Genomic DNA, 14,549 nt, shown 5'->3' with positions numbered 1-14,549 from the left:
TATTAATTGACCATATATGGTTGGGTTTATATCAAGGCTCTCTTGTCTGTTCCATTGGTCTATGGTTCTGTTCTTGGCCAATACCAAATTGTCATGATTACTATGGCTTTGTAGTAGAGCTTGAAGTTGGGGAGCATAATTCCCCCAACTTTATTCTTCCTTCTCAGGATTGCTTTGGCTATTCGAGGTCTTTTGTGGTTCCATATGAATTTTAGGACGATTTTCTCTAGTTCATTGAAGAATGCTGTTGATATTTTGATAGGAATTGCATTGAATTTATAGATTGCGAGGCAGGATGGTCATTTTGACAATATTAATTCTTCCTATCCATGAGCATGGGATGAGTTTCCATTTATTGGTATCTTCTTTAATTTCTCTTAAGAATGTCTTTTAGTTTTCAGGGTATAGGTCTTTCACTTCCTTGGTTAAGTTTATTCCTAGGTATTTTATTCTTTTTGATGCAACTGTGAATGGAATTGTTTTCCTGATTTCTCTCACTGCTAGTTCATTGTTAGTGTATAGGAATGCCACAGATTTTTGTGTATTAACTTTGTGTCCTACAACTTTGCTGAGTTCAGATATTAGATCTAGTAGTTTTGGAGTGGATTCTTTAGGTACAAGATCATGTCATCTGCATACAGGGACAGTTTAACTTCTTCCTTATCAATCTGGATGCCTTTTATTTCTTTATGTTGTCTGATTGCCATGGCTAGGGCCTCCAGTACTATGTTGACTAGAAGTGGGAAAAGTGGGCATCCTTGTCTTGTTCCTGATCATAAATGAAAAGCTTTCAGCTTCTCACTGTTAAGTATTATGTTGGCTGTGGGTTTGTCATATATGGCCTTTATTATGTTGAGGTACTTGCCCTTTACACCCATTTTGTTGGGAGTTTTTATCATGAATGGATGTTGAATTTTGTCAAATGCTTTTTCAGCATCTGTGGAGATGATCATGTGGTTTTTGTCCTTTTTGTTGATGTATTGGATGATGTTGATGGATTTTTTAATGTTGTATTATCTTTGCATCCCTGGAATTAATCCTCCTTGATCATGATGGATGATGATCTTTTTGATGTATTTTTGAATTCAGTTTGCTAATATTTTGTTGAGTATTTTTGCATCTATGTTTGTCAGAAATATTGGTCTGTAATTTTCTTTTTTTGTGGTGTTTTTGCTTGGTTTTGGTGTTAGAGTGATGCTGGCCTCATAGAATGAGTTTGAAACTATTCCCTCTTCTACTCTTTGGAAAACTTTAAGGAGGATGGGTATTAGGTCTTCACTAAATGTTTGATAAAATTCAACAGTGAAGCCATCTGGACCAGGAGTTTTGTTCTTAAGTAGTTTTTTGATTACCAGTTAAATTTCGTTGCTGGTAATTGGTGTGTTCAGATTTTCTGTTTCTTCCTGGGTCAGCCTTGGAAGGTTGTATTTTTCTAGAAAGTTGTCCATTTCTTCTAGGTTTTCCAGTTTGTTAGCATATAATTTTTCATAGTATTCTCTAATAATTATTTGCATTTCTGTGGTTCCGTAGTGATTTTTCCTTTCTCATTTCTGATTCTGTTATGTGTGTAGACTCTCTTTTTTTCTTGATAAGTTTGGCTACGGGTTTATCTATTTTGTTTATTTTCTCAAAGAGCCAGCTCTTGCTTTCATTAATTCTTTCAATTGTTTTATTCTTCTCGATATTATTTATTTCTGCTCTAATCTTTATTATCTTCCTCCTTCTACTGACTTTGGGCATCATTTGTTCTTCTTTTTCTAGTTTCATTAACTGTGAGTTTACACTGCTTAAATGGGATTGTTCTTCTTTCCTGAGGTAGGCCTGTATTGCAGTATAGTTTCCTCTTTGCATGGCCTTAGCTGCATCCCACAGATTTTGCAGTGTTGAATTATTGTTGTCTTTTTTCTCCATATATTGCTTGATCTCTGTTTTTATTTGGCCATTGATCCATTGGTTATTTAGGAGCATGTTGTGAAGCCTCCACGTCTTTGTGGAAGTTTTCATTTTCTTTGCATAATTTATTTGTTGTTTCATACCTCTGTGGTCTGAGAAACTGGTTGGTACAATTTCAGTCTTTGAATTTGAAGGGCTCTTTTTGTGGCCTAGTATGTGATCTATTCTTGAAAATGTTCCATGTGCACTTCACAAGAATGTGTATTCTGCTGCTTTTGGGTGTAGAGTTCTGTAGATGTCTGTTAGGTCTATCTGTTCTAATGTGTTGTTCAGTGCCTCTGTGTCCTTACTTATTTTCTGTCTGGTTGATCTGTCCTTTGGAGTGAGTGGAGTGCTGAAGTCTCCTAGAATGAATGCATTGTACTCCATTTCCCCTTTTAATTCAGTTAGTATTTGTTTCACATATTTAGGTGCTCCTGTGTTGGGAGCATAGATATTTATAATGGTTATATCTTCTTGTTGGATTGACCCCTTTATCATTATGTAATGTCCTTCTTTGTCTCTTGTGACTTTGTTTTGAAGTCTATTTTGTCTGATATAAGTACTGCAACCCCTGATTTTTTCTCTGTTAGTTGCATGAAATATCTTTTTCCATCCCTTCACTTTTAGTCTGTGTATGTCTTTGGGTTTAAAGTGAGTCTCTTGTTGGTAGCATAGAGATGCATCTTGTTTTTTTATCCCTTCTGTAAGTCTGTGTCTTTTGATTGGTGCATTCAGTCCATTTACATTTATGGTAATTATCGATAGGCATGTACTTGTTGCCATTGCAGACTTTAGATTCGTGGTTATCAAAATTTCAAGGTTAACTTCCTTACTATCTAAGAGTCTAACTTAACTCACTTAATATGCTATTACAAGCATAATCTAAAGGTTCTTTTCTTTTTCTCCTCCTTTTTCTTCCTCCTCCATTCTTTATATATTAGGTATCATATTCTGTACTCTTTGTCTATCCCTTGATTGACTTTGGGGATAGTTAATTTAATTTTGCATTTGCTTAGTAATTAGCTGTTCTACTTTCTTTACTGTGGTTTTATTACCTCTGGTGACAGTTATTCAACCTTAGGAACACTTCCATGTATAGCAGTCCCTCCAAAATAGACTGTAGAGATGGTTTGTGGGAGGTAAATTCTCTCAGCTTTTGCTTATCTGGAAATTGTTTAATCCCTCCTTCAAATTTAAATGATAATCTTGCCGGATAAAGTAATCTTGGTTCCAGGCCCTTTTGCTTCATGGCTTTAAATACATCATGCCACTCCCTTCTGGCCTGTAAGCTTTCTGCTGAAAAGTCTGATATTAGCCTGATGGGCTTTCCTTTGTATGTGATCTTATTTCTCTCTCTGGCTGCTTTTAACAGTCTGTCCTTATCTTTTATCTTTGCCATTTTAATTACTATATGTCTTGGTGTTGTCTTTCTTGGGTCCCTTGTGTTGGTAGATCTGTGGATCCCCATGGTCTGAGAGACTATCTCCTTCCTCAGATTGGGGAAGTTTTCAGCAATTACCTCCTCAAAGACACTTTCTATCCCCCTTCTCTCTCTCTTCTTCTTCTGGTACCCCTATAATGTGAATATTGTTCTGTTTGGATTGGTCACACAGTTCTCTCAATATTCTTTCATTCTTAGAGATCCTTTTTTCTCTCTGTGCCTCAGTTTCTTTGTATTCCTCTTTTCTAGTTTCTATTTTATTTATCGTCTCCTCCACCATATCCAACCTGCTTTTAATACCCTCCATTGTGCTCTTCAATGATTGAATCTCCAACTGGAATTCATTCCTGAGTTCTTGAATATCTTTCTATACCTCCATAGCATGTTGATGATTTTTATTTTGAACTCCCTTTCAGGAAGAGTCATGAGGTCCATGTCATCTTTCTCAGGGGTTATATTAATTTTACTCTGGACCAGGTTCCTTTGGCGTTTCATATTTGTGTGTGGCACCTTCTAGTGTCCAGAACCTCTACTCTCTGGAGCTGCTCAGCCCCTGAAGCAATGTCGGGGGTCACAGGGGAGTGGGATTGGTGCCTGGGGAGAGGAAAGAGCTATTCCCTGCTTCCTGGCTGCTATACCTGTCTCCTCTGCCTGAATCAGTGGGCTGAGCACACAGGTATAAGCTTTTGTCCCAGAGCAGTGGGATATGGATCCCTGCTTTCCACAAGTGGCTGGAATCTTAGCCTCTCCAGGAATTCTGCCTGTGTTAGTTTTCCAACCCCGTAATCACGAGAGTATCATGAAAGCACCATGAAATGTAGGTTTGTGCTCCCAGAGCAGATCTCCGGAGTTAGGTGTTCAGCAGTCCCAGGCCTCCACTCCCTCCCTGCTCAGTTTCTCTTCCTCCCGCAGGTGAGTTGGGGTGGGGGAGGGGCTCAGGTCCTGTGGAGCCACAGCTCTGGTACGTTACCCTGTTCGGTGAGATCTGCTCTTTTCCCCAGGTGTATGCAGTCTGGTGCAGTCCTCTTTCCTGTTGCTCTCTCAGGATTAGTTGTATTAATTATATTTTCATATTATATGTGGTTTTAGGAGGAAGCCTCTGTCTCACCTCACATGCCACCATCTTTAATCCTGAAAGATTTCTTTATTAAAAAAGTAGTATATCTTTCTTGTAAAATTAGAAAATGTAAATATAGCAAAAAAATCAGTATGACATTATCAACTAGAGAAAAACATTTCAGAGTTTTGGAAAAAGTTCTTGAAGGCCTTGTCCTTCAAATTCATGCAGATATAATTTTTCTCATAAATTCATATGTATAACAAGTGTATTCTTTGCAAAAATGGAACAAGGAATACTATGCTACCACCTGATTTTTTTCCTTCACTTAGCATCAATAAATTTTTCCATATTAGTAAAGCTACATTGAGATTATTCCTAATGGCTGAATGGTATGATGTAATAATAATTTACTTAACCATTTTCTCATATTTGGAAATCTGGATTCCTTTAATTTTTTTCATTCTTTACACGAACTCTAGATTGTTTCCATAGTGCCAGAAATCTTTTACCAGTTTTATTGCTGATGGCCAGTGTATGGGAATGCCGGTGTCCTCACACCTCACTAATAACCAAAGAATTCCTGTAATGATTTTTAATTTGAACATTTTCCTTTTGTTTACATATACGTAACACAAATACATATGTATCCCTTTCTCATAACCAATTCATAGTCAACTATGTTGGTAAGATATCTAACCAACCTAGCTTTAGGTTAAGGTAAATGATCCTAAGAAGTTCCATTTTTCATAGGTCTTATGTCTGTAAGCAGTCAGTTTTTTCTTTATTATATAGTTTTGAGATCCATTATCCATGCTGATGCTTTACCATCCAGAAGTATATGATACCAGAAGTAGCCTTTAAACCGAGGTATTCCAGAATGACCTTAGCGAGGGTATGCCTAGTTCTTTCCTCTCTCCTCTCCCTTCTTTCCCTCTGTGTGGCCCCCTGCTCTACTTTCTGCTCTCTTTCTTTGCCCCCATCTCTTTCTGTCTGCACACACATCTTCTCTTATCAGGTTATTTTCTAATCTACCCTTTGAACTATAGTTTGTATTACAATTACCACAATTTCTTTGTTCTCTTAACATTTCAGATTCTAATTCCTCATTATAAATTTACTCATCACGATTATAGACATCATTAAATTTAATAATTTCATGGTAGCTTTTGCTCGCCACTAATTAAAACTTTAAAAGTATTGACCAAGGACTTTTAAATAATGTTAGCCTGTTTAATCTTTGACAGTAGAATAAACCAAAACCGCATGGTTTCAATATATATTTCTTTGCCTATATTTACTGACATTCTGTGCTTTAGTGTTTGTGTCCTTAACCGATCTTTCTTTTCAACATTTTACACGTAGGATTGTTAAATGTAGATTTAAAACCTTCCGATTGATTTGAACTACTATTCATTAAGGTTTCATTTATCCATTCATCCTCCACTCTTCAGAAATTACTTGTTTTTTCAATTTCACACAAAAAAATAATCCTTCTAATTATACTTAACAGTTTTGGGAATACATTGCAGTTCCAAAAATGTAGACTACGAGTTGTATAATGTTCAAAAAAAGGCTTAGTAAAGGTATTTCTCCCTCACTAGAATTCTTTAACTTAGCAGTGCATTTGTTAGAGCTCTTTGTCATTACACCCTTTTTCTGATATGTATTTTCTGCTTAGGAATATGGTATAACTAAAGCTGAAAAACTGGAGATTGCAAAAGGGTACTGCACTCCTCTAGTCAGAAAGATCCGCTCAGACCTTCAGAGAACACAAGATGATGACACTGTAAATAAACTCCATCCTGTGTAAGAGACTACTGGTATTTAAATCTACAGGCATCTATTTTTTCATACTCCAAATCTGAATTACATTTTAATGTTCTTATGAAGAAATCAGTAGTGTGTTACTTGACGCACTGTGGAACTAACGATTACCTCAGTATTCCTAATAGTTAACTTCCAACCAAGGTTCTTTATGTCTCCAATTTGGGAAAAAAATTGAGGTGAACAGGGAAAGGGGACTAGTGTCATCATTTACATGGGATCATCAGTGTGCACCCCATTCAGGAGCATAAACATCTGTGAGCTTCTTTAGGGCTATGCTAATAGAGGAGCTAAAATGATCTATTTTCAGTGAACTTGACTATTAGCTGTTCTTTGACTAATCTCAGACATCCCAATTAGTTATCTTTATGTTAGAGGAATATCTACTAAGATAACTCCTCAGTTGTGGTTGGAAGAGTAATAAGTTTACCTGATTACTGTCTTTTACTTATAATAAGATTGAATTGCAATTTAAAATTATTTCAGTACTTGTTAAGTTTTTACTATATGGTTATGTTTTAACACTGCCTACTTCTCTCTTAGGTATTCCAGAGGTGTTCTGTCGCCTGAACGTCATGTCCGTACCAGATTATATTTCACTAGCGAAAGTCATGTGCATTCTCTACTATCCATTCTTCGCTATGGTGCCTTATGTGATGTAAGTAGAATAAGTCATTCCAATCTACTTAACAAATGTTTCCTTGTATTTAATCAAATCACACCAGTTTTTACTGTGAAATTTTAATAATTCATCATTTACTATCATTTGTCCAGGGTCTACTGTGTATCAAGCACTGTGCTAGATGTTGGAAATAAAGACATGTACTCTTTCCTTCAGAAGACCCATTAAGCAAATAAGGATAGAAAATATTTTATGTGATGTTATAGGCTGGTGGTAGTGAGGTAAAGAGAAGCCAATGAATTTGACTTATTTAGGGGTTAGAAAAGATGTGGTGTTTGGGTGGGCATTGTGCCTCTTTAATACTGTTAGTAGTGAATCAGACCAAAGTTTATTTACTTTACCACAGTTGTTTTGTTTTTTATTTTAATTTCTGTTATTTTATTATTTACTTTTATCACTCACAGCTTAAATCTTAATTACATTTTATTATGGCTGTGATCACTTAGGCAATTTCATTTTGGGTGTCTCATGAGGTGGCAGTTAGACAGTGGTGGGGCTTGAATCATTTCAGCTTCCTTCTCATGTCTGATGCTTCATACTGGCTGTCAAGTCAGCTAGGACCTCAGCTGGGGTTGTTGATCAAGATACCTGCATCTGGCTTCTTGTGATCACTTCTTCATGACATGACAGCTGAGTTCCAAGAGTGAGCTTCCTAAGGGAACAGAGTGCTAGAACAAGGTATTTTTATGACCTAACTTAAGGAGTCACATCACATTGCTTCTGCTGAGCTTTATTAGTTGGGGCAGTAACAGAAGTCTACCCAGGTTCAAGGGGAAGAGGAATAGATCTGCATTATTAGATGAGCAGAGTGTCACTGTCACATTATAAGGTAAGTACTTAGGATTCGATATATGATGGTGGCCATCTTTGAAAAATAGAATCTATCACAGTATATCTATTGGCCAACAATGCACATTTTTCCACATGCAAAATTCACTTCCCTCTCCACTAATATTCCCCCAGTCTTATACAATTACAGCATAAACTTGACATCCAGGATCTTATCATCTACATCAGGTCCAGGTGTGGATGGCGCACCTTGGACACAGCTCTTTGAGTGCTTAAAACTACTCAGTCTCAATTCAGAGACCTGTGAACTCAAGAGACCGATTATCTGTCCTTCAAACACCCAAAATACAGTGATGGGATAGGCATAGAATAACTGCTGTATGTAACCTTTTCAAAAGGGGGAACCAGAAGTTACACCACAGTTACTAGTCACTAGTAATTTTGAAATCTGCCTAGGTGTCTGTTGCCCGTTCCTTAATCAGGGCTCTGTCCCACCTCCAGGGAGTCGTTTGTAGTGGTTCACGGCTTCACACTTTGGGTTCTTGATCGCTTCATTGGGGTCACCCTTCCTTTCCCATAAGAAGCTGCTCATGTCTGCAGCTGAGTTGTTTTCTTTAACCTGCTTCCTGCCCAAAGCAGTTTAGAGATCCGTAGGTCTATTTATTTTTAGTTCAAGATAGTGTTGTTTAAAAAGGAATAATTTATAATCTAATTCATTAAACAAATCTTATCTACAAATCCCTTAAGGGAAAGCCTTTTATTCCACTGGCCTCCCTGTGTGCCTGTGGAGGGCCAGTACTCAACAGTCTTTACTGCTTAATACTGTGCATCTGAGAGACATACCCTAAGGTCCTGAGGAAGTCTTTTATGTCTTTGAAAAGTCCATGAAGCACCTCCCTATATCTTTCCAAGGTCCTGGCAAGTGATTTTATAAGCACATCCAGGAGAGATTCCTATGCTTCCTTTCTTTCTAGAAGCCACCTTTTAATTACAGTACTGTTTGGTCTCTGGAGAGGCTGGGAGTAAGAAACAGTTTATTTTTGAACCCACCAAGCCTTGGCACTTTATAATTAGCAGTTTCCCTGTAGCTTATCTCTGTCCTCTGTGAGAAGAATTTTTTCCTAGAAATCTCCATAGCTAGCTCATTGGGTTCATTAGATACAGCTCCTATTTTGCTATCTCTAGGCTACAGTGTTTCTGCACTTTATGCCGCTACAGAGGAAGGGTTCTTTTTCCTATGGCTTCCAATAACATTTCCCTTCCCTTCCTGTAATCCCTCACCGACAACCTCCTCAGTCCCTTCAGCATTTCACTAATGCTCCCCTGAGGCCCTTCCAATACTTATGGAGAGTGAGAAAGAAAAGGAAGGTGGGGAAAGATTCCCATATTTCTAATGGGGGCAATTGTTAGATGACCCTACCATTCATTGGGATAAGGAACATGTTGGGGGAAGATCAAGTATTAGAGGGGAAGTAGTGAGTAGTTTTAGACAGCTTGAGTTTGAAGAACTAGTAGGCCAGTCACATGAAGATGACCAATAGTATGTTTGTGAAGACAGAGGTTTGGGCTAAAGGGGTGGAATGGGGAAGCCAACACATGAATGACAGCTGAGGCAGTGCTTTTGATACGATTCCCAGAGAGTTTGTGTTTGAAAAGATAAAGAAAATGACACTTTAGGGACTGGTAATAGAAGTGATAATGTACAAATGAGATGTAGACTGCTCTGATGGCTTGGCATCAGTGCGTTTAGAGGGGTGAGTAGCATTTTGTTAAAAATGAAGCTAAGAATAATTACACAAATTACATGGTGTTAATTTAACTGTATTATTCCAAAGACTTAAAAAGAGGATGCTTCCTCATGGCATATATAATGTCCAAACTTAAAAAAGGGAATATATGCTGCATTTTTTAAAAAACAAGCGATTAGCATGTGGCCTCGTAAGTTTGGGCTTTTGTGTATCATTTTATTTTTTAAAACAAGGTGCATTTTATATATTTAAGTCCAAAATATTGGATACTCTTACTGTATACAAACATACGGGATACTTTTATGTATTTGTGATGTTTATGATACATATGGGATGAAGGAAAAATTATCTATTATGGAAAGAGGGTCTAAGTAGGCTCTGTTGTCTTTTGACTATAGACTTTGTATTCTGAGTAGTTTTACCTTTTCAGATAGAATTTTCTACTTCGAATGCTTGTAGTAAATGTTCCCTAAGATCCTTTTCAGTTCTGATGCTCTATGATTACATGTTTCTAAAGACCCATGATGGTCTGAATGAAGGTGAAGGAATGGTGAAGGAAATAATAAGATTCATAGAATCTGCATATGCCTGCTGATTGTTTTAAAATATTACTGCAATGTAATGAGGGATATTTACTGATAGGCATGTATTATATCTATGATGGTGGGAAAAAAATAGCACTAGTCTAATAGAATAGTATTCTGTTTATGAAGCATGATACTATACTAGTACTCTGGGACTTAACATTAACAGCTGCTCCTTATCCTCAGAATTCAACATTGGGTATCATATTTCAGGAGATTATTTTACTTTCTGTAAGCTATTAAAAAAAAGTCACCACAAGAGTTTCTAATACTACTAGTAAGAGACTTTTAAAATAACTTACTTAAGCTGAAGTAATTTACTGAGACTTAAACATAGTAATTTTGAAAGATCATGCTTACAAGTATTTACCTTATTTATGTAATATCACTCAGGATTAAACAAACTACCATAAGGAAAATAAAGCGACTTTCAAGTAATGCAGTGTGACAAATGCTTACCATGTGCCTTTTCAGGAATCAAAGGATGAACAGTGGAAACGAGCTATGGATTATTTAAATGTTGTCAATGAACTCAATTACATGACTCAGATTGTTATCATGCTTTATGAAGATCCTAACAAGGTAACAGAGTTCTTGATTTGCGTGCGTTACCAGAGGTGAAAAAAAAAAAAAAAAGCTTGAAGTGTCTCATTTTGAAAATGTTTTATAATATTTTTTAGGATCTTTCCTCAGAAGAACGCTTTCATGTTGAATTGCACTTTAGTCCAGGAGCCAAAGGATGTGAAGAAGACAAAAATTTACCATCTGGCTATGGATATAGGCCAGCTTCAAGAGAGGTAATGAAGATGAAATTCTCATTGCCTGATTACTACAATTCTAGATTTTCATGAGGTTTCTGGAAGGATTGTCTATTGTGTACCATAAATCTTAGCTACTAAGTAGCAAAATAGTTTAAATTTCTTTATATATGATTTGGGTAGACATTTTGGGCCTATTAGAATTTTATCTTTAATTTAGAATTTTTTGTGGATTTTTAAGATCAGTATTTGGAGTAGATAACTATAGTTTTTGGTTTTGGTTAGCTACAGACAAGTGCATGCTAAACACTGTGCTAAGCACTTGGCATGAATTATCCCAATTTAATCCTTACAATAACTTTACAGAACTAAATATGTGCTTAGTTTAAAACTTTTTTACTAAATTATAACATTGAAAAAGTACTAAATTATAGCTTAATGATATCACAAAGTGAACACAATTATTAAACAACCAGCCAGGTCATAGATAGAACAATATCATCATTCCAGAAGACCCAGTTATGTCCCCTCAATATCATAATCTCTCAGTTTTCTCCCCAGAGATACCTACTATCATGACTTCTAGCACCATAGATTAACTTTGCCTAATTTTGACCTTTGTATAAATGAAAACACAAAATAACATGCTTTTTTGGGGATATAGAGTGAGTTTGGCTTCTTTTATTATGTTTGTGACATTCATCCATTCTGTTCTTTATTTTTTTTGCCATGTGGGATTCCATTAAATAAATACAGTACAGTGTGTTAATCTATTCCACTATGATCATTTCTCTTGTTTATAGTTAGGCTGTGATGATAAATGCTTTTATGAACATTCTTGTACACGTCTAGTGAACATATGTGCATATGTTCAACTTTAGAAAATACAAATAATTTTCTAAAGATACCTCCCATATTCTTGTCAGCACTTGGTATGATCAATGTTGACATTGTATTTTAGGAGGTATTTAGTGATATCCTGTTGTGTTTTAAATTTACATTATCCTCATGACCAGTAAGGATCAGCACCTTCTCATATGTTTACTGGCCATTTGGATTTGCCTTTTTTATGAAGTGCTACTGACTAGGCCAATATAGTGTTGGATAGAAGTGTTGATACTAAGCATCCTTATTCACTCTTAAACTAAAGCAAAAGGTAATGTTCCAAAGAGAACTTTTTTGAATTGTGATTGAGATTACATAAACTCTACAGATTAATTTGGAGAAAAACAACACTTACACAGTATTGGATCTTCTAGTCTTAGGACTTGGTATATCTCTGATATTTTTAGCTAGTCCTTGTTTCTTTTTGATAAAATTAAGATTTTTTTATGTCTTGTACCTTCTTTGTCAGATTAATTCTCAAATTCTTTATATATTTTATGCTATGATAAATGGCTTATTTAAATTTCATTTTGTTTGTTATGTCATACTGAATGTTAACTCACTTTTGTATGAAGATTTTATAACTAGCAACCTTACTACATGTTGTTACTCATTCTAATAATTTATCAATACAGTCGTTTGTATTTTCTATGTATATGATCATATCTCTGAATGATGACAAATGTCCAGTAAAATGTTGAATATATTAGTGATGGTGGACACTCTTGTCTTTCAGTGATTTTTTAGTAACTATAATGATTGTTTCAAGTTTTTAGATATCCATCATCTAGTTAAAGAAGTTCTTTATTTGCCAAACCCCTTAGTTTGATGAAGGTTTTTATGTATTTCTGCTTGGCTTCTTTTGGCTAATGTTATGTTTGTGAGATTTGTTGATATAATTGTATTTAGTTTTAGTTTGCCCATTCTTATTTCTTTAAAATGTGTTTTAATATATGACTGTGCCTCCATTTACCCATGCTTTTATAGATGGATGTTTGATATAAAAATTTTATAATCTGTCTATCTCCTGTCTAAGACTGTATCTTAATCATCCATCTCCTGGTTTATGGTAAACACCTAGTAAACATTTAGTGAGTCAGTGAATGATGGTTATTATGTATGCAATCATCACATTTGTTGGAAATACTTGGAATATAATTTAAATATTCTGAAATTTATAAATTCAGATGCAGTTTTAGTTTGTGCTCAGGTTGATAACATTGCTGTATATCAGAACTCATATCTACTCTTTCTTACTGTCTGTTACTATTGCTTATTTATTTGGGCATTTGATGAAATTTAATTAAACACTTTGTTTTATATGTCTTTTTATTGTCATTTTATTATTTAATTTCTCTTCAAGAAATACATATTTCTTGAAGTTGTGAACTCTGTCATCTGTCTTACAATACCCACAATAATACTACGCTGTTATAAGAATTCAGTTAATATTAATTCACATGAATAAACAGACTTCTGTATATTATATATGTACTTCAATTGACTACATGAATTGGTTGAATTTGTTCATCGGAAGATACTGTTGTTTAGTCTGAATTTTTATATATTGTATTTTTGCTCTCAGAGTGAAGGCAGGAGATCTTTTAAAATTGATAGTGATGATGAGCCACATGCTTCTAAAAAAGATGAGACTGATCGAGCTGTGATTTTGTTCAAACCTATGGTGTCAGAGCCAATTCATATACACAGGAAGTCTCCACTTCCAAGATCTAGAAAGATGGCTACAAACGAAGTGAGTGTATTTGTCAGAGCATGTTTTTCATAAAGTAAACTAACTATATTTTAGTAAAACAGAAAAGAAAATACAGCTTTAAATATGGAGCTTGGGAACCTAACAGATTTTTAGTTGTCAGTTGTATTACTTCAAATGATATTTTTTTTATTTTAGAGGCAGTTAGAAAAGATAAAAATTAATTTTAGAATTTGAGGCTTTATGTATAGTTTTCATAACAAAGTTGAATAGAAATAGTAAAATAAGGCCTTTCCAAAAATTGATCCATTTTTGTTTTTTGGTTTTTTTGTCCTATCACTTTAGTTTTTCTAACAGAGAACTTTTTTTTTTAAGTCTGATTTAATGGATCGGGAATAATTTTTGGTTAAAAGTAGAGAGGAATTGCTGGAAATGTGTCAGCCACAACTGATTCCAATGCATGTAGATTAAAACATGAAATTCTGAATTGTTAGCCTGATTGCAAAAATCAGTATAGGAATTGGAAAACTTGATGATACAGTTGAAAACCGAAAACCTTCCCTTTGTATTAAGATCAACAGTTAAGTAACTTAGGCTAATTCTTATGTTCCTAAAAAAATAACATTTTAATTACTCCTAAAACAATATTTAAAAGGAAAGTTGAATAGTTAGAATGCAGCTTGTTAAGTAAATCTTTAACATCTATATACATTTTTATATTTTAAATAACTTTATTTGGGGTTATCTATATTCCCTATAGGATGATTCTCTCAGTTCTAATAGTGCTTATAAATATTTTCTAAATGTTTAAAAGTATAAAGCAAGAAATTAACTTTTACAAACAACCAGCAACATTTACATTAGAAATAAATTTTTTGTTGATAATTAAGTATGCCAACTCTTAAGAATTATGTATAACATTATCTAGCTATTTGTGAATAAGAATATAAACAGCAACAGAAAAGAATTATGCTCATTTCTATAGCCCCAAATTATACAAACATAGTGCTTTATGATTCTCAAATTTCAAATATATATGTGCCCCAGTTTGACAATTATGTATAAGAAAAACATCTATCAATCTAAAAACATACAACAATAAGATTGGTGTAATTTTATAATAGAAATTGTA

General features: G+C 34.8%; 1 protein-coding gene across 23 annotated transcripts in view; it reads left to right on the top strand.

Moving 5' to 3' along the window:
• The window catches only part of PPIP5K2 (diphosphoinositol pentakisphosphate kinase 2), an 83,647-nt gene that overhangs the window by 48,623 nt on the left and 20,475 nt on the right, over nt 1–14,549 (top strand). For all 23 annotated transcript variants that reach the window (XM_036886831.2, XM_036886835.2, XM_036886829.2 and 20 more), the window contains 5 exons: nt 6,115–6,242; nt 6,804–6,918; nt 10,538–10,645; nt 10,744–10,860; nt 13,292–13,459. In XM_036886831.2, coding sequence (XP_036742726.2) covers nt 6,115–6,242; nt 6,804–6,918; nt 10,538–10,645; nt 10,744–10,860; nt 13,292–13,459 — 636 coding nt within the window. The remainder of the gene's footprint in view (nt 1–6,114; nt 6,243–6,803; nt 6,919–10,537; nt 10,646–10,743; nt 10,861–13,291; nt 13,460–14,549) is intronic.

The sequence above is a fragment of the Manis pentadactyla genome, chromosome 2 (genome assembly GCF_030020395.1).
Source record: "Manis pentadactyla isolate mManPen7 chromosome 2, mManPen7.hap1, whole genome shotgun sequence".
Taxonomy (NCBI): domain Eukaryota; kingdom Metazoa; phylum Chordata; class Mammalia; order Pholidota; family Manidae; genus Manis; species Manis pentadactyla.
Note: the sequence above shows the minus strand (reverse complement) of the source record. Positions and strands in the feature narration are given on the sequence as shown.